This window comes from Lutzomyia longipalpis, chromosome 3 (assembly GCF_024334085.1).
Source record: "Lutzomyia longipalpis isolate SR_M1_2022 chromosome 3, ASM2433408v1".
Classification (NCBI taxonomy): domain Eukaryota; kingdom Metazoa; phylum Arthropoda; class Insecta; order Diptera; family Psychodidae; genus Lutzomyia; species Lutzomyia longipalpis.
Window position 1 is genome coordinate 784,107 of NC_074709.1, and position 26,726 is coordinate 810,832.

Consider the following 26,726-nt stretch of genomic DNA (forward strand, 5'->3'; position numbering starts at 1 on the left):
ATTAAAATATTTTACGGTAAATAAAAAGAAAACTAATAAGGTTAGTCGGATTAGTTTCCCACCAAAACGCAATGTTTCTTGTAGTCTAATTTAACTTTTTCTTTGTAAAAATCATTGTTAAGTTTCTTATTGCGGAAATAAATTCTATTTTTGCCTTAAGTCGTCACTTTAACAATTAAAGCGATAAATAACAGACATATTTTGATACTTTTACCTCTAATAAACTTTTTATTTTAAAAATGTTTAATTGCGTTCATTGGCTTTCTTTTCTTTGTGTATTCTAAAATGCTACTAAAAAATATCCGTTGAAGGTCTCGTTGTTTGAATTTTGGCGGACTCTAATGTTAATGCATGCTAGTTACAATAACCAGCCACTTGACGACGCTAGTAGTCAGCAATTTTATTAGATTGTCCTCAAAATGGCTGCAAAATATTTTATTTTATAATTTTTTACTTTAGAACTTCAAAATTATAAATAAAAATCTTTAAAAATATAAAAGGTTAAAATATTAAATAACTTTTATATCTATTCTTGCAATTTATAAATTTTTTTTCTTGCCGTACTATGTGGGACATACGGCCGGATAAAAGGTATTTAGCACTATTGCCAACTTCATACAATTCCTTTCTCACTCTTGCACCCACAAACATATATTTCCCATCACCCTCCCACGAAATATTTGTCAAAAAATTAAAAATCTCCTCCCAAAAAAATAAACAAGGAACTATTTTTGTGGAATTTCCCTAAAAAGGTCAACTTGGAAAATGTTTTGACTGTTGATTTTCCCTGCATAGGTGTTGCGTTTGCGTGTACAGTTGTTATTCGGTGGTTCGGTGGCGTTAATTCGTTTTATTTTGCCGTAACAAATTTCGACCTATTTTTTTCGTGTTCGGAAATTCATTTGGTTCGCGGATTCCGTCACATCGTCCAAGATGCACCTGAATGCCGACATCTCCTCAGCTCTTCAGCAAATTGAGGCAATTAAGAAGGTGGTGGATGAATCCGATGACCCTAAACTACAGCAGGCCACGGGGGATGAGCTGAAGTTGATTCTCGAAATCCTCACGGATCCCGTTTTCCGGAACATCGTACAGGTGCAGGATTCTCTGGCGGAGCTCAATACCCAAATAGCCAAGCATCCCTCCATTCTTGCTGGAGATTTCGATATAACTGCTTCTGGGGACTTGGTGCTCACGGTACCAGCTACTCCGGAGCTGTATGCTGAGTATCCGGATGAGCAGCGCGTTCCCAGTGCCCAGCTATCGCCCAGAGATTCCGTCAGTCCGTCCACGGTGGCCCAGAACTTCAACAGCTTGTCAGGACCAATTGGCAGTGTGTCCGATCAAATTCTCTCCATGGAATCGCATCAGGTGATTGCTTTTGTTTTAATTCAACTTCGGATGGATGCTCTCAAAAAGACTTACCCAAGGTATGGGTAATTGATCTCTCTATGTGCGGGCTTTCACTCGTGCGTGAGACTTTCTTTTAAACAATTGCAATAATTGCCAAGAAATCATTAAATGGGCGAGTAATCACGATCCTTATTATTTGTCTAATTTATGCTCAATTTTTTTGTTTTTTTTTCTCTTAATACGTTAAGGACCGAGAAATTCTAGCAGTTTATTTTCTTATAAGATTTTACATGGAAGAACTGTCAGTAGAACCCCTTAATGCTTTAAGTGCTTTCAGTTGACGCAAAAGGGTTAAAGAAGCTGAAACTAAAAGAATTATACTTTTGTTCGTTAAACTTAGTGATCGGTGAATAATCTCCTTTGACACAGTACATGTAGAGATATTTTCAATGCTATTCACATAAATTCAGTACAATTTTAATTTTCTATCTCATTCAAAACCATTGAATGTAATGGTAAAAATGTTAGGTTAGAAATCCGGATAAATATTGGACAACCCAATATTTCTGTTATCTTGATTTCTGTAGCATTAGCTAGAAATTTGGGGGTCCAGAAACATCTTGGAGACAACCTTTTTGCTTGAACACAAGAACAAACACTTCAACTTGTCGAGAACTACTTTAATTGACTCATATTTCACTTAAAAATACATTAAATATTGGAGAAAAAAATGTTTAGGAGGCTTCTTTTTGGTTAGAGTAAAAATCAAGGAGGCGCTGCAAATCATATCCTTCTACTGGCATGACAGCAAAATTTAAAATTTGAATATTAACGAATTAACCAATTTCGCAGTTTTTTTTTAACCTTTTGCCCCTTTTGCCTAAACGAATTTTTAAACTGAACTGAAAAAAAAATTCACGTTGATACAACAAAAATAGTTATGAGAAGTGATAAAGCGGAAAATTATTTACTTGGCAGTTTCAATTGCGAAGTTACAATAACTTCCTTATAAAAATTTATTAATAAAAAATATAAAAATATTCTTAAATTCCAATAGAATTTATTCCTGACTCATAATGTAATTTAATATCTTTTCCAAGATAAACTTAACTCAAACGCCAGATGTTTTTATTTTTTTTTCTTCAGCACAATAATATTAACTCTTTTGCTGCTAATTGAATGAAAAAATTGTTAATTCATTTAAACAAGAAGATATTTGTTTACATTGTCTGTCTATAAATTGTGTTTAGAGGCATTTCCTGGGGAAGCGACCAAATGCTTCACCTTCAATGAATCACCTCAAAATTTTGCTTGTTGCATTCCAAGAAGTGCGTTCCAAAATGGGAAATCGATAGATTAGTCATGTGAGTTCTCAGAAGATGCAAAGGAAAGAAAAATTGACCACTTTGAGATTAAAAAATGTTTTTTTTTTCTAAAATGAATTTCTATAAAAATTTCCCGAACAGACTAACGACTTTTTCTTGATTAGCCCATGATATTATGAGCCTCTTCTTGTTAGAGACCTTTTCAATGGCTCACGGAGATTTTTATTTAAAACATTTCTAGTTCTCTTCATTGACGAAGAAAGGAAACGCGGGAGATGGCACATTGCCTCGTGGAATGTTGAGCGATGATGAGAGACCCCAATCGGCTGTTAGTGAAGCCTCCACGAAGCACGCGAACGAGGTAATCCCGTCCGAGTGGGCTCAGATTCAGGCAATTGAGCTGATCAACGACGGCACTGGGCTGGGATTCGGAATAATCGGCGCCAGGACATCGGGTGTGATTGTTAAGACGATCCTAGCCGGTGGTGTCGCCGATCGCGATCAACGCCTGCGAAGTGGAGATCACATTCTTCAAATTGGCGAAGTTAATCTCCACGAGATGGTATCTGAGCAAGTTGCTTCGGTTCTCCGACAATCGGGCACGCATGTTCGTCTTGTTGTTGCACGTCCTGTGGATCCCATGACAGCTACGCAGGATGTTGAGGGAACAGCCATTGTTCCGTCGCGCTTACTCACGGATCCCGTGGAATTGGAACGATATCTCGTGGCAGCAGGCTATTCATATATCTTTGGTGATACGTCCACACCGTCAACGCCAACATCCTCCTCTCAGGCAGGGGGAGAGCAGAGATTCAAATATGGAGGAGACATCAGTATGCGACCACGACTATCACCGCCACTTGGTGAGCTGGAATTGCCGGAAACTGAGAGATTCACCGTGGAACTCACGAAGGATATCAATGGTTTGGGTATCACGATCGCCGGCTACGTTTGCGAAAAGGAGGAGCTCTCTGGGATTTTTGTAAAGAGCGTCTCACAAGGAAGTGCAGCTGACATCAGTGGGAAGATTCATGTAAGTCTTATGGGCTTTTACCTCTCTTTCCCTAAAACTTTGAGATTTTTAACAATTTTTTCTCTTTAGGTCAATGATCGCATCATCGAAGTTGATGGTCAATCCCTGCAGGGCTTCTCCAATCACGAAGCAGTCGACGTACTCAAGAAGAGCGGAACAGTCGTGTCGCTCTGCCTGGAACGCTACCTTCGGGGACCAAAGTATGAGCAACTTCAGCAAGCCATAGCTGCAAATGAGCTTAAACCCTCAACTCCAGCCACACCACCTCATGTGCAATACCCCGGAAGACCGCTAAGCGCCTCCTCAGCCCACTTCCGCGAGGACATCGAACGGGAGAAGAAGCACTCAATTGGATCAGTTCCTGACCTTCTGGAGAAGCCTGACATCACCATGATGAAGAAGCACTCAATGGATAGCTCAGTGGCGGCTGGGAGGAAGCTAGCTCTAGCCAGGGATTCACTGGAAACAAAGGCAGAGCAAATTGGCAAGGATATCCCCCAGGAATCGAGTATGTCAACATGTGAAGATCTGGGGGAGGATGAAGAGGAACTTATTGTGCATCCACGGAAGATGAGTATCATCGAGACGGCTAACATTGCAACGATCAACAAGCACAAGTACCACATTGAACCTGTCTTGACGGAGGAAATTGAGGCTGCCACCCGGAAGAAATGGCACGCCATCGTGGGGAATGACGTTATGATTGTTGTAGCGCAAATAAGGAAGTTTACGCCGGTTAGTGGACTGGGAATCTCCCTTGAGGGTACCGTGGATGTCGAGGGAGGACGAGAAGTACGACCACATCACTACATCAGGTAAGAAGGCTGAAATATGAAAACTATGCGGCGCAATAAAACGTTATAGAAATTCAAAATTTGAAATTTAACGTCTAAACCGTTTTCCGTTTCAGATCTATCCTCCCTGAGGGTCCAGTTGGGCAGAACGGACTCCTCCAGTCGGCTGATGAGCTCCTTGAAGTCAATGGTCAGAGGCTTCTGGGCATGAATCACCTGGAAGTGGTGTCCATTCTCAAGGAATTGCCTCAGGATGTGCGAATGGTGTGTGCAAGGGATAAAAATCAGATGGTGCCATTCACAGAGGAGAACATCTGCAATGCCCTGGGGCTTGGATTCCAAGGATCACCCAATCTGGAGAACCTAACACCAGCCTCAGAGCGATTGGTTAAAGCTAAGTCAGATGGGAGTCTCGCTACATCGGCATCCAGTCAGACAGAGGAGAATTTCATTAAAATGAAGTCCAGGTAAGTTTTTTTTTCTATTTTTATCTTATTGCGTTGCTCCCAGGGGCCTAGCCAGAAATCAAACCTAGAAGGTGTTATAGATTTTTCTTGGGATTTTGAGATTGGGATTAAAATTCATTCGAAATTGTTGTCGTTTATTAACGGTTAACGTTTTCTTGGTAGTTAAAAATAGTTTTCCGTTAAACCTCGTAGCATTAGGTGAAATTCCCTGATTTTCTAGGTCCCTAGAACCCCTAACTGGATTAGCAATGTGGAGCTCTGAGCCACAGATCATTGAATTGGTGAAGGGTGAACGTGGTCTTGGCTTCTCCATTCTCGACTACCAGGATCCCCTTGACTCCAACGACACCCTGATCGTGATCCGTTCTCTCGTCCCCGGTGGTGTGGCTCAGCTCGATGGACGCCTCATTCCGGGTGATCGTCTACTCTTTGTGAATGACATCAACCTCGAGAATGCATCCCTCGATCAGGCTGTTCAGGCACTCAAGGGTGCCCCCAAGGGGATTGTACGGATTGGTGTGGCGAAACCTCTACCAATGACGGATACGTCCACAATGCAACTGGGTGAGAGGCCACCGGGGATGGAGGTGCACGAATTGAGTGGTAAACACGATTTTAAGGATGATTGGCATCACAAATAATATTGGGTTATACCCAAGACCGATTTTGAGGAATTTCTCACGCTCTACAGACGTCTCATGAGATTGGCGGATTTCTTTCAGCTCACATCATCGGTATCATTGGCCCGCAATTGAATTCCTTTCATTCGGGCCACACAGAGAGGGATTATATAAAGGGGCAGGGGGGACGTGAATTGGCCATGGTTGACATTGAGGACACATCCCCGAAAAAAATGGAACCAAACAAATACCACCAATCCTCCCTTATTTGTTTCCCTCCTCATCTTATTTCATCCATATTTGAGCATTCATTCGGTGAAATGTAAACCTTCATCATTTTTTTTTCACCTCATCCTCTTAATTATTCTTTAACATTCCAGCATTTTTCATCAAATTCCATATGCGACATTCCTTATAATTAAAAATTCGTTAATTTCTTTGTTCGTAAAAGATAAATCCTCAAAGATTTTTTAAGGTCCTCAAAAATCGGTTGCAGGGTTGTGCAGCAGAAAGTCGATAATATTTTTGAAAGAATTAATGGAAAAAAACTCTTGAAAAAATATCGAATAGTAATTGAAGTAAACGAGAAATTAAATTCTAGGCAAAAATTCAAATAAATTTAATCAAAGTCCCGCAATGAATAAAATTAAAGAAAATCATTCATTTTTAGATTTTATCACTTAATGACATAAGGTTAGTGTCAGTGCATCCGTTAACAAGGTAAAGGTTTTCTTGTGTTATAATTCTTTTTAAAAAGTTGACATTCGGCAGATTAAATGTCAACAATCTCTGACAAGTGCTGCTAATTGACAGTACCAAAATGACAATTATTCAAGTTTGACATTAAAATAAAATAAATGTCAAAATTAATAATTTGAAATTATATTGATTAAACTTTACATTCCTATAAGTATATAAACAGTTAATAGGTGATTAAGAAATAAAAATTGACATTCCCAAATGACAGATGATGAAAATTGACAAGAAAAGAAAGGATTCTTTACAAAATGACAAAAAAATTGATATTTAAAAATGACAGATATGTTTTAATTTGACATTCCGAAAAAATAAAGAGAATTGACATTTAAAGGTGACAAATGTTGATATTTGACATTTCAATATGACAAGTTTTTAAAACTTGACGAGTGTTATGATAAACACATCAGGTTTTTAATGTTACAAAATAATAAATCAATTATTTGATCACTTTCATATAACTTTTTTTTAAATTAATTGAGATGAACAAAAATAATTTTTAGAATAAAAAATCTTCAATTTGTTCAAAAAGAAAAAAAAAATTGACAACACTTGATAACACCTGCACTGACATTAAAATGAAAAGATGTTGTATTTGAATTGTAGTTATTAAGGAATTGGAAACGTTCTGAATTGTCACAGTTAAGGTGTTTTAGAATGAACAATAAAAGAAAAAAAAGTTCTATAGCCATTGAAAAAAAAATATAGCAAAACAGACAAATAGGGAAATTATCCACCGTAAAATAAATAAATAAAATTTGAAGCTAAAAAGCAGCAGGAATTTACTTAAAAAACAAATCCAATAGTTGCATTCGCAGAAAGAATAAACTCGCTTATCTCCGCATGAATGTAGAACAGCAAGAGCTCCCAAAAAATACTAGAACTCCAATATCGTTGATGAGAAAATGTAGTGCAATTTTCGAATGAAAGTCCTTACTTTTTCAGTACTTAGAACCCCCCCAGTATTAAGAATACTTAATTTCCACTTTTATTGAATTTTATTACATTATTATGTTATTGGACAAAATGTCCAAACTGGCGAAAAGTACTTTCCAACCCTTTTAAATGATCTTTAAAAGTACATATTCGACACAAGGGAATATTTAGGAGAAACAATTTTAGATAGTTAAGATACAAAACGAAATAAAGAGGGTATTAGAGCATTTTAACAAACTTATACTTAAGTTTCTTCTCTCTCTCTCTTCTATTTGAGTATTTATGTAAGAGAAATGATTATTATATACTTATAGCGAATATTTTATGTACACCCTATATGATTTTCAGTAAATTTATTGAGAATAAAAATCTGTTGGCCACATAAAATTCTTTCTCTTCTTAATGAATTTGCGGATAATTATTAATTTTTAAATATTCATTAGATGTGAAGGAGACTATTCACTTTTGATCGTGTCATACTACACCAAAGCGACCAAGACAATGATGTTATCACAAAACTCCAGACATGTGCTCGACCAGGGGCTTTTATAGTGAGAGGCACAATAAACGCAAAGAGAGAACACTGAAGAGTGTGGGTGTCGCTAATCGGAAGTGTGGAAATCTTCCTACCCACATTCAACCGGATTAGGTGTTTGCCTGATGGAGGAAGATCGTCAAGGCAAATTTATGATTCTTCAGGGGTGTGGTGTGCATGGGGGTGGGATGGGAAATTGGTGAAACAGATGCAAGATTTTGAGCCATAGTTTTCTTGTCAAGATCAAAAATTACTGCCTCCATCCTTACGGACCCAGCGTGAAATGACTCAAAGCCGATTATGCGTTATTTTGCGGTTATCTTTTTTCGCCATTCTTCAGGCACCTCCCGTTCCAACACCCTTCACACAGATTGGGGGCATTAGACTCTCCATATAGTTGCGCTATTTGGTTTCCTTCAAATGCCAGCTTTTGGGGAGCTATACTCACGCGGGGTGATTAATCACACACCCACCCTGTGAGAGAGGAGAGAAATGTAAACGAATAAATCATTCAGGATCATATTTTCGTGGAATAAATTTCCCAAAAATGCCATCTCTTATTTTAATTTCTTCTATAACTTTGCACGAAGCACTGTCAATGCTACAATTTATGCATAATCTCATATTCATGCGACTTCTGGCACGAAGGAGACGTGCACAGCGAAAAGAAAGGGAGCAAAATGCAGTACTTTCTATCGAATAAATGACCCATGGAAAATTTTTACTGACATCCCTATGCAACAAAAAGTAAATTTCCCAGCACACAAAAAAACCAAGTCAAGAAGTTGGAGAGGAAAGTGGCAAAAGTGTCAATTCAGTAGCCAGAAAATTCAATTGAGTGTTTTATGATACCGCCAGAGCTCCCTTAATATGTATTTATTCTTTTCACAGACACCGATTTTCCCCAAATTTCCTCCCTAAGGATTTATTAGCAGCGCAATACATCCTCCCGAAGGAAGGGGCGCGCTCCATAAAAAAAACAGCACAGATCCACCTTCAGGCAATTCATTTCAATGGAAGTTTGGGTCGCCAAAGGGGGCGAAATGGATATACTGGAAAAAAAATAATATGTAGTATCCCAAAAGGAAGTGGGAGAAGTGTCAAAGAGGACACTTTCTTACGGACACAGAGGGCAAAAATTGAGTTATGTAGACCTCTTGATATCCTTCAATCCATTTTTCTCTCCTTTTTATATTGCCAATCTTACGCCAAATTGACTTCACATAAATATGGTGAAATGGAAAATTCAATATTTGAGCTGTTTTACGTGGCAATTTACCCTGAATGGAAGGACATACAGACGAATACATGGCGAAGAATTGTGAAAAAATAGCAGATTGAAGATAAAGTGAAAATTATGGTCAATTTTTACGTATTTTATATGATGCATTGATCAAAGGTTAAAGTTCACAAATTACTAAAAATATATATAATTTTCTCCTGAATACAGGAAATGTAAAAAAAAATTGTTAAACCCTTTCACGACCTTTGGGTCTTACGCTGAAACAAACATGGAACATTTCCTGAGTTAAAGAGATCAAGAAAATGTTTCAACCGAAAAATGTCTTCTACAGAATAAATATCGCGATTAGAATTAATTTTTCAATGCATATGTGTTTCATAGAGATCGCGAAAGCATTAAAAGAATTTTATTATTGGTGTTTGTGTAATAACTTCCTTCCTTTTTTTTATTTCACTAATTGTGTGAAACATAAGCGCTAATATTGCTTCAACGTTTTTGAAAAAGATATTTTTCAAATACCAGTTTTGTAAAATATCGAAATTTGATTTTCTGTTCCTTTTCTTCTGGTTTCTGCTGGAGAGAGTTTTCCCAATTGGATCCCAATCAGGCTCTAACATGAATTAATATTTAAAAATTCCTTCTCAAAATTCACCGGTGAAACATTAGTGCGAATGTTTCATATATTTTTGGAATCAAAAACTGACACAATAGTAACATCATTGTTAGAATTTTTAAAGCTTTTTTCCATGTAGTTCCAGAGGAAAAAGTAAATCTTCTCATCGATTAGAGAGAGAGCTTTTAAAAAAAAATAGATTTTTCTCAAAGGACGCGGAAATAAATTAAATAGACTCACAAAGGATAAGGATATAACTGCCGTGTTTTTATTTATATTATTTTTCCACCCCTTGCAAATGACCATCATTTTTCCCACTGATGCCCTCATCTCATCTCGCGAAGAAGAAGTTAAAGATTAGCTGGGTTGGAATTGTATAAAGTATATAAGAAATCCCCTCATGAGAAGGAGAGAGCAATTCGTCTTGAGTTTGTTTAACCACAATCTTGTTTCTGCGCCATTTCATTTAATTACTCCACGCAATGAGATGCTTTTCATCTCACTTTGCCTTTTTTTCTTACCCACAAATTGTACTTCCCAGAGCAATCTTGGGGTTAATTTCGTGCGCCATGAGTACAAATGGTGCGCACCCTTTGAAGAGGAAACCCCCATTCCCATTGCTATGGCATTGGGGGTGGAGTCGTGGTGGGATTTACGACTTTTACGCTCGAAATCCGCGACTGCGATAAGAACAAAAGCGCGGTGAATTTGGTATGCAAGAAGTGTTACGAGCCATTTTGAATGTTTCGGGAAAAGGTGTAATATTCCGTCAGTGTGTCGTAAATTTGTAGATCTGTACGAGATATGTTGCTCCAGCGATGGAGGGATGTCTTTTGTAATTAAGATTTGCGCGTATTTCAATGGCGGCGGCGTCCGCGGAGACCCAATAAATTGCTCACCTTGCAGACGGGATTTCGGTGCGGTTACAAATAAATTTCAAACGCGTGAGGACCTCTTCAAGATTTATTGGCACACCCCGCTGCTCTTACATCCCGCTAATCTGATGGCACTGATGGCGGTAAAAAAAAGTCCTGGCAAGTGCTCTTCTTCACACGAGATCTCATCACTTTTTCGATGCAATAAGGATTACGTCACACAATAAAAGAGCATCCACAAAAAACGTCCATCTTCATCCAATTTCAAGCATCGCATGATGCATTTTTGTAATTCCTCCAAATGCTTATAGTCGCGGAAAATTAAACAAAGTGGATTTTTCACAGATTACGTCGTGGAAAAAAAACTAGCGCAGCTATGGTGGCCAGAAAATTATTTTTTGGGGAGAACGCACCATCCGCACCACTCTATCATGACCAAACCGACCAATCCTTTCATTCCAGGGGCATAGCCGGGAGGATATTTTAGTCTTTAAACTCCCTAAATAATCAAGAAGTTCAGATTTTATCATTAAAAAGGCAAAAAAAAAAACAATTATTTTCAGGTTGTAAATATATTAAAAATCATTTAAAAAATGATTTTCAAATTAATTAAAAATGTCAAAATTTCGTTCTTTATAGACTTTGACTAAAATGACGTTTTTTTTTTTTGTTAAATTTATTTCGAGTTTCTTTTAAGAAAAGAAAAATCCTCTATTTTGTCTTAAAAAAAATTTAAAAAAAAAAGTATATTTTATTTAAAATTGTAGGTATTATTTTTTATTATTTAATTCTAATTAATTTCCAAACAGGAATTTGATAGTCAATAAATTATATCTTTTTTCTTTTTAATTTCAATATTGATTCCCATCCTCTAGTAATCTCTTTTAAAAGCCCCGTCACATTCAATTACAAACCATTTTATTCTCACTTTAGCACTTGCCGAAAGGAATCACCGGACCTCCCTGCGTAGTGTTTCCTGGTGCGTTCAATGCAATTACAATTCACTTTTAGAGCAAAATGATTGTTGCAAATAGAGAGACAGATGGTCACGCTGAATCCCATCGCGTCTTCTATGGGGCTCTCCTGCGTGAAGGGAAATCCTCGAGGGTTGTGCTGGAATATGGTACAGGAGATAGTCTCTGGTGAAAAATCTGGGGGAATGTCCTTAATGGAAAGCATCAGGTCCATTAAATGGGCAAAAACAGAGTGCAATTGATTGAAAAAATTGCTAAATTTGATAATGAGATGGGATGGTTTGGTGTGTGTGTTAAAGTCGATTGACGATGTATCCTCTCTCTCTTATCACCATCCACACTTCAATGAGCATTTTGCAAAACATTGATTTGGAGGTGTGTACTGTACATATACACAGAACTTTTCCGACGCTTTTTCCTCATTCTTGGAATTTTCTTGTGGGAAAACTTTGTAAACTCAATCTATTCTAACTTTAGTTGTATTTATACGTTCATAGCAGAGCGTGGGACTAAAAGGTATTTAAAATGCCATAAACATAAATAATATGCGACGATATTTCTCACCCTTTTTTTTGTGAAAATATTTCTATAATGAATGAACCTCTGTATATAACTCATTAATCAACCCACATAATGATATGAGAGCGCTTATCAGATTAATTCGGGATTAGAAGAGACGCAAATGTCAAATTTATTCTATGTTTGCGGACGAGGAGGATTGTGGAAAATGTGAATGTGGGTATTATTGAGGACAATAATCCTCTTTTCCTTCCACACACAAACACAATTCACAGGAATAATAATTGTTTCGTATTTTAGGTTGGATGTTGAATGAGCTAAATATGGGAGAGAAGGGATGTAACTCTTGTTTGCAAGATTATTGGTATAAAATGCACATCATCAATTGCTTGACAATTGAATGAATTTATGATTTTTTATAACTTAGAAAGTTTAAAAAAAAATGAAATAAATAAATAAATAAATAATAATAATAATAATAAATAAAAGATCTTAAAAAGCTTTACAACTTTCTAGAACATCAAAAGTTCCTTTAAAAAAAGAGAAATAAAATAGAATGGCATAAAATACGTAGAAACTGGTATGAAATAAAAAAAAATTACTTTGCAAAACTAAAAAAAAGGAGAGATTATTCATTTTTATCCTTTCAGGTCCATTGGGTCATATGTACGCTGACCCAAAGGTTCGATTTTGAAAATGTTTCATTTTGTACAGTTTTTTTTTAATCGAGTCCAAATTAGTATACAAAACTATATATCTTTACAATCCCTGATTATTTTACGACCACAAAAGGATATTTCCGAGGATACATAGGATCAACAAGAACGAAAAATTGAAAATTTTTGAGTTAGGATTTCTTTTGCTAAAAATGTTTTATTTGAGCTTTATTATTTTTAGTTCAATCAGCTCGCTAGATTAGTCGCGGACCTGAAAGGGTTAATATTCTTCCTTGCAATTCTTGCAAATTCATTTATAATACAAGCTCTGGTAGTTTTCGGAAATTTCCTTCTTCTTGTAAAGCATGAGAAAAAGGAATTAAACTACCTGTCGCTTGGAGCAAAAGAAGCGATTTATCTCCAACAATTCGTTTCATTCGTTAGGAAGGGGGGTGGGGGGTTTATGCAATCAGAAAATCATTAAGGAGGAAACATGGGGCCGAACAAATGCTCCGGGAGGGAAAACACATGAGACAAGGAGGTCAATCGAAAGGACATTTATCATTGTGTCGGATGTTCATTTGATTGGAACGGAATTGAAGAAGGTCCCTTTGGGCGAAAAGGCGCTGAGAATAGATGAGATATGTACTACATTGGACAATCGCCAGGAGTTGGCAATCTCAGCATCGGCTCTCGGTGGATTTTTAATTGCATCCAGCAAGTGAATCAAGGGGTTGTTTTTTTTTCTCTGGTGTAGAGGAGCGAAGCCATGGGATTAACCCTAGTTTGTTGTCATTTTGGATTTTGAACTTTCAATCACAACGACGATCACACATGTGGGTTTAGAACCATATGCCACCGAATTAGATGTCACAACTCATCCATTCACCGGCGTCTCGTGAACAAGACACACCACAATAGAGGGGTGAGTTGTGCCCTGGTTAAATGCCATTCAGACGAACATATGTGTCGACAGGGGATGCATTTGAAATGCAGGTTCGCCACTTTAGCGAGATGAATTCAATACATAAACCAGAGCAAGTTTCCCTGTAGATAGGGGTTAGTTAACAAGGTCAAGTTATCAATATTCATTATCTCTCAAAGTAATTTATGCAAATTTTTTAAAAGAAATTCAAATTTCATGTTAAAAGTTTCATTAAACAATTTTTTTATGATCTGATTTTTAATGCAAAGGGGATGATTTTAAGAGCCAATTAAAAGGAAAATCTAAAAAATCTTGTAAATTCTCAAATTGCAAGAATTCTTGAAAGTGATTTAAAAAATAAAACTTGACCAATAAGCAATATTTATCAAGATCAATTGTTGATCAATCAGATTCTATCATAATTGAGCAGTTGTTGGCTCAATCAAAATTTTAATTGGGGAGCATGTACGTTGCTTTTAAAAACATCTGAGTCACACTTAAGCCCTAAGTAGAATCGAAAATAAATAAGACTTCAAAACAAATTAAATTCTATGGGGTGGTCCTTTTTAATTCTTTTAAATTTTCAAAATAATTTTAATGCTTTTGCTCAATTTATGATTTTATTTTAGTTTGTTCGTTCGCACCAGCAGCGAAAAAATCTCAGTACGATGCTGTACAATGTTGAAAATGTTAGCTATGTGGGGGGGTTGGGCCCGCGCTGTCCTCCCGCTCTTCTTGGCGAACAATCTTCGTTCTCATGTGTCTATCTTGTCTCCACAATCTGGCACAAGATGTGGTAGAAGCTTGTGTTCCGCCATGGCGAGTCATAAAAAGTTATTTTCGCTTTTTATTTGCATACCACACATCGAGAACTTCCTAAACAGCTTTCCAAATCGAGCAATAAGGTCATAAATTTCTACCCTCCTCCTGCCTATACCACCGCCGTGGGGTCGTTCTGCGCCATTTCTTTTCCACAAAGAGGCGGAGTGGAGGATGGGCAAAAAGTGATATTTTGTTGCTGTATGGGGATGATGGCCATCAAGGAGAGATTTTCACGCGTTTCCCCGCGCCAAAATGGGGCGCTTCAGTGCCATTTTGGGTGAGATGAAAGATATCGCCCGTACACATTTTTTTTTGTGAAATGAAATAGGGTCAATATTATTTCAATCTGCGTTATGGCTCTTTGGGTATTCTTAGAGACATTTGCATAATCAAATGGTAAAATTTGAATACATTAGTAATTCTCAGAGATATTTCCCGGGCTCCATGCTTACATATTTTTGTCACCCTCCGCTCACATTGTCAAGGGTTTGCGACTCCCGGGAAACACATATTTTCTTGCGTAAGAAAACTTTTGATGTTTTTTCTGCATGTTACTTTAGTTCTTATGTTATTGAAGGAAATGTGAAAATTCTTTGTTGGAAAAATATTTTGGCGAAAACATCCGGAAATATATTGGAGATTTATCTCTACTTTTCACTTTAAAAAAGAAAGAAAGCTAAAGACAAAACATTTATTTTCATTTTTCAATTAAAATTTAGCTTAATTTTTCAAAGCAAAGAAGAGTTTCGATATAAAATTAATTAAAAATTTCAAGAAATTCTTTGAATACGAAATGAAATAATTTTCATTTGTCAATAATTTTCACAAAATCTTCAAAGTTTGATTTTCACCGTGACCCAAAAAACACAAATCAACTTTTCCTGCACAAATAAATCAATTTCTCTTTTTTGAGTACTTTTCCATCTTCTCTCCGGAAGTTTTCGGTGCGTATAAAATTATTTATTATATTTACCATGAGCCATTTTTCTCATATTTTGTCTCGTAGAAAAACTTGTTTTCGCCCTTTGAGTGCGAGGATGACCTGTGATGGAGACGCCGGGTGGTGCTAAAGTAAAAAAAGAACTCCCACCGCCGCCGTTGAAAATATGATTTAGTATTATTGAGAAAGTTGACGAAGAAACTTTTCTCATTAAGTCATCTCCATCAATTGGCTTTCTCATCTCCATTTTAGTGAGATTGTGTTTCATGCAATGATGGCCAATTTATATGTTTGAGAAATTGGAGATGGATGTGAGGGAAATTATCACCCTATCTCGCGAAGGATATATACTTAAAAAAAATTTAATGGGATTTCGTGTTGGATTTTTTATTCCTTTATGGTTAATTTTGAATGATTTTACGACATCAAGTCATCATCCAACAACGTCCAATATGTAGTTTAATGGGAAAAGTTTGATTAGCCCTTCGCGGGGAGCGGGAGGGGATAAAATGCAAAGTCGCCCACAAATCTCCAGAGGCGGGTGGTGTACGCGGGTGTAGAAGGTTAGTGGTGACAATGTGTGAAGCAGTGAAAGACATATTTTGGTAGCATTGGCGGGCATATTGGATTCACCCCCATTTTCCACGGGATAACATCAAATACCGGGCGAGATACCCCCTAAGCCAAAACGAATAGCCCGAGGGCGGAGCTACTCGATGGGAAAAACAGGAGGCGTTTCCAATTTCCACGGCGAATGATAAGCGATAAGGATCATAGTTGCGCCCAACGGCATATCCCCTGAATTTCCCGCAATATCATACCCCTATTTGCAAAAAAAGAATTAATCCCCTTTGTGCCATATATATGTGCCCAAAAACGCAAAATAGGGTGCAAATAGCATCGCCTATGCACTCTCCAATCTAATGTAATTAAATTAAATGCACCACGTAGGGGGAAAAATGAATATTTGCAATATTAAAATAAATTTCGCAAGTGTATTTTGATGTGCATATTTGTGGTGCAATTTCCACCCCATTTCACTTAATTTCCAAAACCCAAAATGAAAATGCGAAGAGCGCGCGCGGGGAGAAATTCACCCAAAAATCTCTTCAATATTGATAACAAATATGCTTAATTCAATTTATTTTGGCATTGATGCTCAAAGTCAAAATGCTCATTGCTCGTCTGCCTAATTTAATTTCTGTACCAAACCAAAAAAAAAACTCGCCCCTCGCATCTAAGTATTTCGCCTTCACACCTCAGTAATTCACCCTTAGTGGATGCCACGTGCCCATATCATTGAAGATTAGGAGAATGCCGCAGATCCAGCCACTCTCAGTGCCAATTGAGGGATCACGCTGAAGAGAAAGGGTTGCATTGACTCCGCTGAGTCTAAGATTTATTGCCCTAGATGAGTTTATCAGCCACAATCTTCAGTTGTGGGATTATTTTTTTTTGGTGAAAAGCATCCCCAAGAGAGGGATGGTGGGATGTAAATAAATATTTAATACTCTAAATTGCCAACACATGATCTGTCTTTATTGAGTGTGGTTGAAAATGATATAAAAGGGATTTTTTGAGCACGTGATCAACTAATTGTTTAGCATTGATTTCTATTGAATTATATTTGCTTATATTGGTCTGTAGGGTCTGTATTATCATCAAGATTTACTGATCTTAATTTTTTGGTTATGGGATATCGTCTTCAGATTGAAGATGAAAATAGTCTTTAGAAAGAAAACCAATCCTAATAATTTGCTTAGATAGTACATACATTAAATCTTTTCAAAACTATATCTAAATAATTCTTAATAAAACATTAGAATTATTAAAAAAAAATATATTTAAAAAAAAGTCTTTGAAAGCAATTAAAGCTGTAATTTTTATTGTTATTTAATATCTATTTTATTTTAAAATTCATGACACAATTTTAGGAAAAATCTGTACATAATGTGTCATATTTTACTCGCATGTTACACTCAAATAATTAATTACTTTAGCATTACATTTACAAGAAAGTTCCGGCAAGAGTGCAAAACTATGTTTCCGATCGTAAAATAATTCCACACAAAATTGCAATAAAATGTCCCAAAAACATGTCTTGTGGAAACAATTAAAACGCTCTCCGGGGGTGAAATACAGCGCGACAAAAAGTCACTTAAGAATGAAATCTTGCTTGAGCCAGAGTCACAAATTGACGAGGAGAGCCGCATTTTGTTCGTATAATGAATCCAAGAAGTTGGCAAGAGGAAGTATTTTTGGGGAAAATGCATTTAGTGGTGTGTAAAATCAAATGGGGGTGGGGGATGAATTTGCAGTTCATGAATTGAGGGAGTTTTTTTTTTCATTAGACCACACGATCATTGCAGTATTGTCCGAGAATTTTTGGCATTTGGATGCTGTATGAGATCGGAAGTGGTTAGAAAAGTTGGTGGATGAGAGAAGAAAAAAGCCATCGTCGAATGGCAGAACCATATTCAAATCGACACCACAAAAAGCACTGAAACCCGCAGAAAATTCATCCACCCACACCCCCATTGCGGGGCGATTCAAGCCATGAGATTTGGTTCCAAAAATTCGCCACGAAATCACTGACATGAGAGGCAGAGAATTTATGGACGCCACTCGGATGCCTCAATAAATTTTCATATCGAGCTCCAGCACATTTTTCCCCGCCACGAGGGGGTGGGATGCATATTTTTGCCAGCTGTCAGAAACGATATTTTGCGGACGTGTTAAATAAACAACCACGCCGGGGGTGGGGCGGGAAAAAGCATCAGTTGAACCACCAAGAATTGTCTTGAAATCTTCATCGCAACAATACATTGGAAGATTTTTAGATGGGGTATGTTAGAGAAATCTTCGAGCAGTGGCATGTTTTGTTGTGGTGTAGACTTTAGAGCCCTCGCCGGGGCATATGCGACAGCTCAGGGCGCCAATTCATCATCTCACTTGCTGCTCTTTGATATAGCAAAACCAACCACCCCCCGTGCACACCCCCATGAGAATATGTAATCGAGCTAAGTGGCCATACTTCATGCGACATGCGGTGTCACACATCAGAAGGGGATCGGAGTGCCTTTTAATAAATATGTACAGTACATCCAACCACCCCCTTCTCAAAGTACCACTTTGCAATATTGTCAGGTTATTTGCAATGAAAAAAAATGTAACATTTTCTTTTATTTCATTGGTTTTGCTTTGGAGGTTGATCGTCAACGCTAAGACGCCCAAGGGCGTATGATGATAAAACAAACTTTGTAAATGAGATAAATAAAGTTAAAATGAAATAAAATGAAAAAAAATCTAGAATTTCGCCCAGAATCAATGTAATTATACTGAGAAAATTCATTTGCATTAAAATAAAAATTATAAAAACTGTTTAATATCTCAATTAAAATTTTATTTGGGAGATTTTTTTAACAGCTTAATTACTCTTTGATATACATTTATGTAGCTGCTTCTAGTTTTTTTTTTTAATGAGTCACAGAAGAGAGAATTAATTACAATTACAAACGCCACACTGGAGCATCCCTTCTCACACCCAACTCTACTCGCATATGGTGAATTTTCCAACAAAATTGTTATTCAAATTGTGATAAATGTGATATTTTCTCCTGGCACGACCAGCGCAATTGTATGTAACGAAAAAAAACACAGTCCTCTGAAATTTGTTTGCCGAGCTTGTGGAATTTGCATTTATGATTTGTTCCCGACGCAAGAGGAACATCTTGAAATTTATATTTTAAATGCGATATTTATGCAAGTTTATTCTGGTAGCCAGAATGTTTCTTCGAGGCCACAGATTTTCTGACTATTTGGTCACTCTTGGGGTTGCGCTTTTTTTTGCGAGGGAATAAAAAATGTGTTTGGGCTGGGGGTGGAAAAAAATGCAAATGCGTTGAAATTCTAAAATGTATTTTCGCTAACAATTGATTGTGTCGCTGTTGGTCGTGAAAAGGCCATCGCATGGGGCTGGACAAAGAGCTTTCCAAAATATATATATTTTGTATATGTAGCAGCAATATGCGTTTTGCATATTTTAACGGGAACTGGTTGGGTGCTATAAATCAAATGATTCCGGAAAATTAGAGGCACAATAAAATTAAATTTATTAACCAGAGAAATCCCGCCGAGAGAGCTTGTTCGCCACAGTTTGGGATTAAGTGCTTCCGGAGTCGCAGTTGTTCTACCCCCAAAAACCCCTGTGTAAAGCTAACCCGGGGAGAACACAGAAAGTCCACAAAAGGAAGTGGCAGAAAATCCGACGCTGCTGATTTTAAACAACGGCACTGGGATGCACCCGGTGAGTCTTCCTGAATGTGCTGGAGTAAAATCCACAAAGGCCACCCCCTCTCACCTCGCCACCCGCCCATACCCCCTTTCGGGCGCTCTGTATACAGGACAAAATTGCCGTGGAATATGGGATGCCGGAAGAATCGTTCGATTCCGCGAATGGGTGGGTGGAAGAACAGGACTCTGCTTTAGCAAGCAAAAATTTTCCTCTGCCGCAGAATTTGTGCACGAGACAGGCACACCTTAATTTATGGCATCAGCTAAATTTATGAGGATTGCCCACGACCTGCGACGTACACGGACGCCACACAATCCGATGGAGTCCTTCCTTTTTTGCTTGAAAATTTTCACAGATGAGAAAGCTCCGCAAACAAATGATTTCCGCCAAAATCCTCAACATTTTGCCACCCCCGCATGGTTCCTTCCACACGATAAATCCATTGACATCTCACTTATCTCACGAGAGTTAGCTAACATTCTGCATTTCACATGAGAAACCCAATGATACTCATGTGGAGTACTATATGTGATTTGTTCCACCTCATCATCCGCAAAAGCCATGATAATTCGCTGTGCTCAGTAAAATTTGACACGCATCGAGCTCCTCCAGCCGCGGAGTAATTCTCACTGTGATTCTCATGGGAATCACATTCATTGTCACTTTATTAAATAAAGCAACACCGCATCCAATTTCCTCCGTACTCATCAATCAACATGCCTGAAAGGACTTCTCAGCATCTTTCACCGCACCGCCCCTAAACTCTTCCTCATTGTTTGCGTCAAATCACATGGAAATGAATTGTTTCCGGGCACTCTTGGGGCGAGGAAATGAATTAATTTGTTGCTTTCTCAGACGTATTATGAAGAATTTTAAACGAAAGACTAGAACCAAAATCTTGAAGATTTTTTAAATATTTTTTTTAATTTCCTTAAAAAAAATTTTGGTCAAAATTGTTTCTCGCATTGCTTCCCTTTTAAAAATGCCATAAAAGAACTCGAAACGTTAGAAAAAAATATAACGTTAGAACGGATACGTAATTGTTCTAGAACCGCTGGATGGAGACGCCTGGTACTTCCTATATCACATTATCTTTGGCTTATTTGTATAAAATTTTATCAAGTTCATAATCAAAATGATCTTTATTAAAAATATTAAAAAATAAGTAAGTCAGCAGTAAACGCAACTTATAAAAATTAAATAATTCTGGAAATAAAATAAGTTGAATAAAAAATGATTTAGAATATTTCTAACCTCGGTAAATTACTCGAATTTTAATTAATTTTACTTTATTCTATCGTTTCCACCAGTTTATGATTGACCCTGGGCTGGGTGTTGAGAACGTATATTTGGGGTAGGTATCTAATTATTAAAGCTACCTAGAAAATCCACCCTCAGACGTAGTGATTAAACCAAAATCTTCACCAAGTGTTGCGATGGTGTTGAGTGTGGCAAACAAATTCACCACAAATGCAAACAATCAGATCCTATAATCACCCTCTCGAGAAGGTTTTATCCTTATTGATATCCCCTCATCTTGGGAACTCATGAGCTAGGCAGGGTGTGCTCCCATTTATAAGGAAGGGTTTGTGCCTTGAAAAACCTCTCGTTTAGGGAGAAATTGGGAGAAAATCACCCCAAAAACGAAATAAATATTCGAGGGATGTCCCTTTTTCACCCCAAAGGGTGGCTCAACCGTCCTTCATGTTTCCATATATGAGGGAGGGTTGGTTTGGTAAAACAATGGAGTGCACCATTAGGGTGGAGGAAACAAAACATAGCATCCCCCAAAAACAGTTTAGTAGCTGATTTTCATGTTTATTCACACTGGGTCATTTCAATGTTCATCCCCTATGCGTGTGTCTCTCTATGGGGGGAGGTGGTTTATAGGCGAACCCCCACATATAAACGACACCCCATTAACACTGCCAGAAAAGGGTTAATAATAATGTGAGAACACCAAAGCGGACATTTAGTAATTTATTTGCCATTTCACGTTTATACATTTTGTTCATAGTTTATGGTAAACATTGCACATAAAATGTTTAGCGGATAATGAATTTCAAATTCCCTCTATTTTATTTTTTTTTAATATCATGAAGTCCTTCTATGTATTGTATTTTAAAATACACACACTGTATTTTGGTACTGTACGGGAATTTGGCAATTTTTAAATTGATCCCGTACAAGAATTTTGGGTTATAGATTTTTGATAGGTGGTTCCTATCACAAACCTATATTTGAATAGGGTTTTTGAAAGAATGGATTAAAGAATAAATCCGAAGATTTTATCTTCTAACCCTTTCTTTTCACAAACTCTATTCTTATTTTTGGAGAAAAACGAAATTTTATCAAGTATCACAAAGAATGGGTTTAACCCTATCTTCTGTGAAGCTCTTGAACAAACCTCGCTTCTCTGGGTAGAAACAGTTATTTTTACAAGACAAAAGAATGAATTTGGATGATTCTATCTTCTGTGAATCTTGTACAAACTCCTGTTTCTGAACCATTAGACCGGCCCATGGGGGCCAGTCCTGGTGATTATTAGATGTACACAGTTGGACTGCTGTCCTAATAATGATTTTATTTGCATAAAGTTACTCTATTTATACACAAATTTTTACATGGGATTTATACAAAATAGTGGTGGGGAGAATTGCTTATGGACAATTCTGATGTGACGCGAAGGGAATTGAGAATGCATATCTTGCAGAATGTCGAGATTTGCTTATGATGCATTTTGCCCTATCGTGGGAAGTTGGTGGGTTTTTATGTCGCAATATAAATATTTCGCGGGAGAAATATTTGGCGGGAAAATATTTAGCGGGAAGTTAATTGGCGGGAAAGTTACTGGGAACTTTAGTAGATTATTCTTGAACTTCTTTGTTCTTATACAATTTGGGAGGTGTCGCGGGGGACGAATAAACTAATCAATATTTTTCTGAAATAAAATTAAAAAATGGTAAAAAGGGAAAATAAACTATCTCATGTTTCCTAAACATACTCGTATCTCAGGAAAAGAATGAGTCATGGGACTCTTGGGACTAAGAAAATATTGACTTAAAAATAGTACAATGAAATATTTTGATGTTCACTGCTGCTGAAGTTTGGAGATCGGTTGTCCTGTTAGTAAGGAGCTGCGTTGGGAAGTGTGGTGATGTTCTCTGTTGAGAAGTTCTGCTGAGAAGCTCTGCTGTTGAGAAGCTCTGCTGCTGAGAAGATCTGCTGTCGAGAGGCTTTTGATGGTGTTATGACGGTGATCTCCTTTTGGGATGTTGGATGAAATCATCTTGATTTTGGATGGATCAGGCTGACGAGTTTGGAGTTAGTGATCGGGATAGTGTGAAGTTTGCAACTTCGAATTGCTTCTAGGCACGTTAAAGATGTATTTGCATATGACATCTATGTAGATTTGATATCCATCTTTAAGTTTTGCTTTAGCCATTTTCAATTGCTCCTCTGGTTTGAGCAGATTGACGTGTTTAAACTCTTGTGATTTAAGTCAATGGCTGAGCCTTGAACAGGATGTCAAGGTAATTGTCTGAAGAGTTGTAAGTTCCGCAGACCATGTGGAGGGGTTTTTGAGACAAGAGTGTCTGCTTCTTAGAATGGATGTATAGGTTGTATGTTGGTTTAGTGCCGTAGAGCTCATTGGGGAATTAATTGATAGTTGTGAGCTCATTATAAAGATGCTTTTCTGCTTTCTTTAGAAAAGCAGTTTGGAATATTATGACCACTGTGCGCCTTGAGCGGGGTGTCAAGGTATCCAATTGTCTAAAGAGTTGTAAGTTCTGCAGACCTTGTGAGTAATGATGAGACGTTTGTCTGCTCTTGTAAAATGTGGTACTTTTGATATCCATACGGAAACGAATTGATTACTAAAGAATTAAATGTTCTTTAGAAAGATGCTCCTCTGCTTTATTTCAGAGAGCGTGGGGAGAGTTACCATGACCGCTGTGCTTTGGGTCAATGGCTGTGCCTTGAACGGGATGTCAAGGTGTCCAATTGTCTGAAGAGTTGTAAATTCTGCAGACCTTATGTATGGTGTTTGAAATGTAGTTGCTTCCTCTTGTCATGTTGGATGTGTAAAAATGTAGAGTCCATAGAATTCATATAGGAATGAATTATTTTCTAAAGAGTTGTAAGGTATTTAGCATATGTAGAGGTGTAACATCCAACATAGAGAGCTGTTATTTTATGGAGTACTATTACTGCAACCTTGCAGTCCTTCTGTCTCGCAAAAGAAACAGAAATATTCAATGTGCGTACAAAGTATTTCATTTGTCGCGTAAAGATGATTTAGAAATATTTAAGAGACTCACTGCAATCCTAGCAGTCTTCCTGTCTCTCGAAAGAAGATGCTTTTACTGTATGAGCGTACAAAATTATTTTATTTTGTTGTTGTGAATGAGTCTGGTTGCTATCGCTTTTGGAGTGGCTTCGGAATTAGCCGTTTTTTCTTCATACATGGAAGTAGATGATGAACTGATGTCACCCATCTGGAGCGAGCCTTCTATTGGAGATGCTCATTGAAGGTGGCGATCCTATTGATGTCACCTTGCTAATGTAGGTAGATGATGTACTGATGCCATCCATCTGGAGTTTAGATTTTGAACTGGTGTCATAAATCTAGAGCGAGCCATCTATTGGAGATGCTCAATGAAGGTGGGAATCCTGTTGATGTCACCTTGCTAATTGGGTAGATGATGAACTGGTGTCATCCATCTGGAGTTTAGATTTTGAACTGGTGTCACAAATCTAGAGCGAGCCATCTATTGGAGATGCTCAATGAAGGTGGGAATCCTGTTGATGTCATCTTGCTAATTGGGTAGATGATGAACTGGTGTCACTCATCTGGAGCGAGCCATCTATTGGAGATGCTCATTGAAGGTGACGATCCTGTTGATGTCACCTTGCTAATTTGGGTGAGCCGTCTATTGGAGATGCTCTTTGAAGGTGGCAATTCTGGTGTTGTCACCTTGCTAAATGTGAGTAGACGATGAACTGATGTCATCCATCTGGGGTTTAGATTTTGAACTGGTGTCACAAATCTCGAGCGAGCCATCTATTGGAGATGCTCATTGAAGGTGGCGATCCTGTTGATGTCACCTTGCTAAATGGGTAGATGATGTCATCCATCTGGAGCGAGCCATCTATTGGAGATGCTCAATGAAGGTGGGAATCCTGTTGATCTCACCTTGCTAATTGGCTACGGATTGAGCCTTCATTAGATGATGAACTGGTTTCACTCATCTGGAGCGAGCCATCTATTGGAGATGCTCATTGAAGGTGGCGATCCTGTTGATGTCACCTTGCTAATTGTGGATAGATGATGAACTGATGTCATTCATCTGGAGCGAGCCATCTATTGGAGATGCTCATTTTTGTTTTCGTTGGTTTTGATGAAATGTAGAAGACGAAACTGATGTCGTTCATGTAGGGAGAGAGCCATCTTGGTGATGCTCTAAATTATTGTAGCGGACTGTATGTAGTTATGACGTCGTCCAATTTAAGTGAGAGCCATCTAGGTGATGCTCTAGATTATGTAGTGGCCTGTATGACGAAGCTGATGTCGTCCAGTAAGAGAGCCATCTGGATGATGCTCTAAATATTGTAGCGGACTGTATGTATCTTAGATGACGAAACTGATGTCGTCTAGGAAAAGAGAGCCATCTGGGTGATGCTCCAACTAATGTAACGGACTGTATGAAAATAGATTGCGAAACTGATGTCGCCTAGGAATAGAGAGCCATCTGGGTGATGCTCCAATTAATTTAGCGGACTGTATGTAGATAGATGACGAAACTGGTGTCGTCCAATGAGGTGAGAGCCATCTGGATGATGCTCCAAATATTGTAGCGGACTGTATGTAGTTAGATGACGAGACTGATGTCGTCTAGGAAAAGAGAGCCATCTGGGTGATGCTCCAATTAATTTAGCGGACTGTATGTAGATAGATGACGAAACTGGTGTCGTCCAATGAGGTGAGAGCCATCTGGATGATGATCCGAATAATTTGTAGTAAATGGCATATGTGCGTCCGTGGTTGCCATTTTAACCTCCTCATGGCGAAGCCATCCTGGGCCTCCCACAAGTTTACTGATATTATTTCCTTCATGGCGAAGCCATCCTCGACTCCGCCAGATAATGGCCACTTGCATGGGTTGCAGTGTTGGTTGCTTCTCCGGTGGTGCTCCGTGGTGTCCGGATTAAACTTTGTAGGCAGCTGCATTTCTGTGGGGGCAGCTCTTGTTAGATTCTCCCTTTTGGAGATCATTTTGTTGTTGGAATCTTCTCTTCCTTTAGGAAATAGTTTTATGAGAAGCTCTGTGGTTGGAGAAGCTCTGGTGCTTGATTTTAGGAAGCGGAAAGTGTTTTGGTCTTCATCTCCGCAGATGATCTTATATGAATGCTACCTGATTGATTGATATGGGTGCTTCAGGAGCCATTCTGTTTCTTTTCTTGTCCTCTTTGAGAGGGGTGCTGGTTGTGATCTCTTCCCATTTGAAAGGTGGGAGGATCGAAGGACCATTTTGTACGGGAATTTGGCAATTTCGAGATTGATCCCGTACAAGAATTTTGGGTTATAGATTTTTGATAGGTGGTTCCTATCACAAACCTATATTTGAATAGGGTTTTTGAAAGAATGGATTAAAGAATAAATCCGAAGATTTTATCTTCTAACCCTTTCTTTTCACAAACTCTATTCTTATTTTTGGAGAAAAACGAAATTTTATCAAGTATCACAAAGAATGGGTTTAACCCTATCTTCTGTGAAGCTCTTGAACAAACCTCGCTTCTCTGGGTAGAAACAGTTATTTTTACAAGACAAAAGAATGAATTTGGATGATTCTATCTTCTGTGAATCTTGTACAAACTCCTGTTTCTGAACCATTAGACCGGCCCATGGGGGCCAGTCCTGGTGATTATTAGATGTACACAGTTGGACTGCTGTCCTAATAATGATTTTATTTGCATAAAGTTACTCTATTTATACACAAATTTTTACATGGGATTTATACAAAATAGTGGTGGGGAGAATTGCT

General features: G+C 37.8%; 1 protein-coding gene across 1 annotated transcript; it reads left to right on the plus strand.

Moving 5' to 3' along the window:
- Positions 1-666: 666 nt before the first annotated feature.
- On the plus strand, positions 667-7,671 carry LOC129793953 (patj homolog). Its single transcript, XM_055834495.1, has 5 exons — positions 667-1,371; positions 2,920-3,711; positions 3,781-4,526; positions 4,622-4,972; positions 5,193-7,671. Exons 1-5 carry the CDS (start codon positions 934-936, stop codon positions 5,611-5,613), a joined length of 2,748 nt encoding a protein of 915 aa, XP_055690470.1. The 5' UTR covers positions 667-933; the 3' UTR covers positions 5,614-7,671.
- Positions 7,672-26,726: the final 19,055 nt, after the last annotated feature.

Bases quoted from the DNA above. Each gene is read 5' to 3' on its own strand.
- LOC129793953 (XM_055834495.1), top strand. From the start codon at position 934: ATGCACCTGAATGCCGACATCTCCTCAGCTCTTCAGCAAATTGAGGCA. The intron at 1,372-2,919 runs GTGATTGCTTTT...AAACATTTCTAG, and splicing joins TCTCCATGGAATCGCATCAG to TTCTCTTCATTGACGAAGAA. The intron at 3,712-3,780 runs GTAAGTCTTATG...TTTTCTCTTTAG, and splicing joins ACATCAGTGGGAAGATTCAT to GTCAATGATCGCATCATCGA.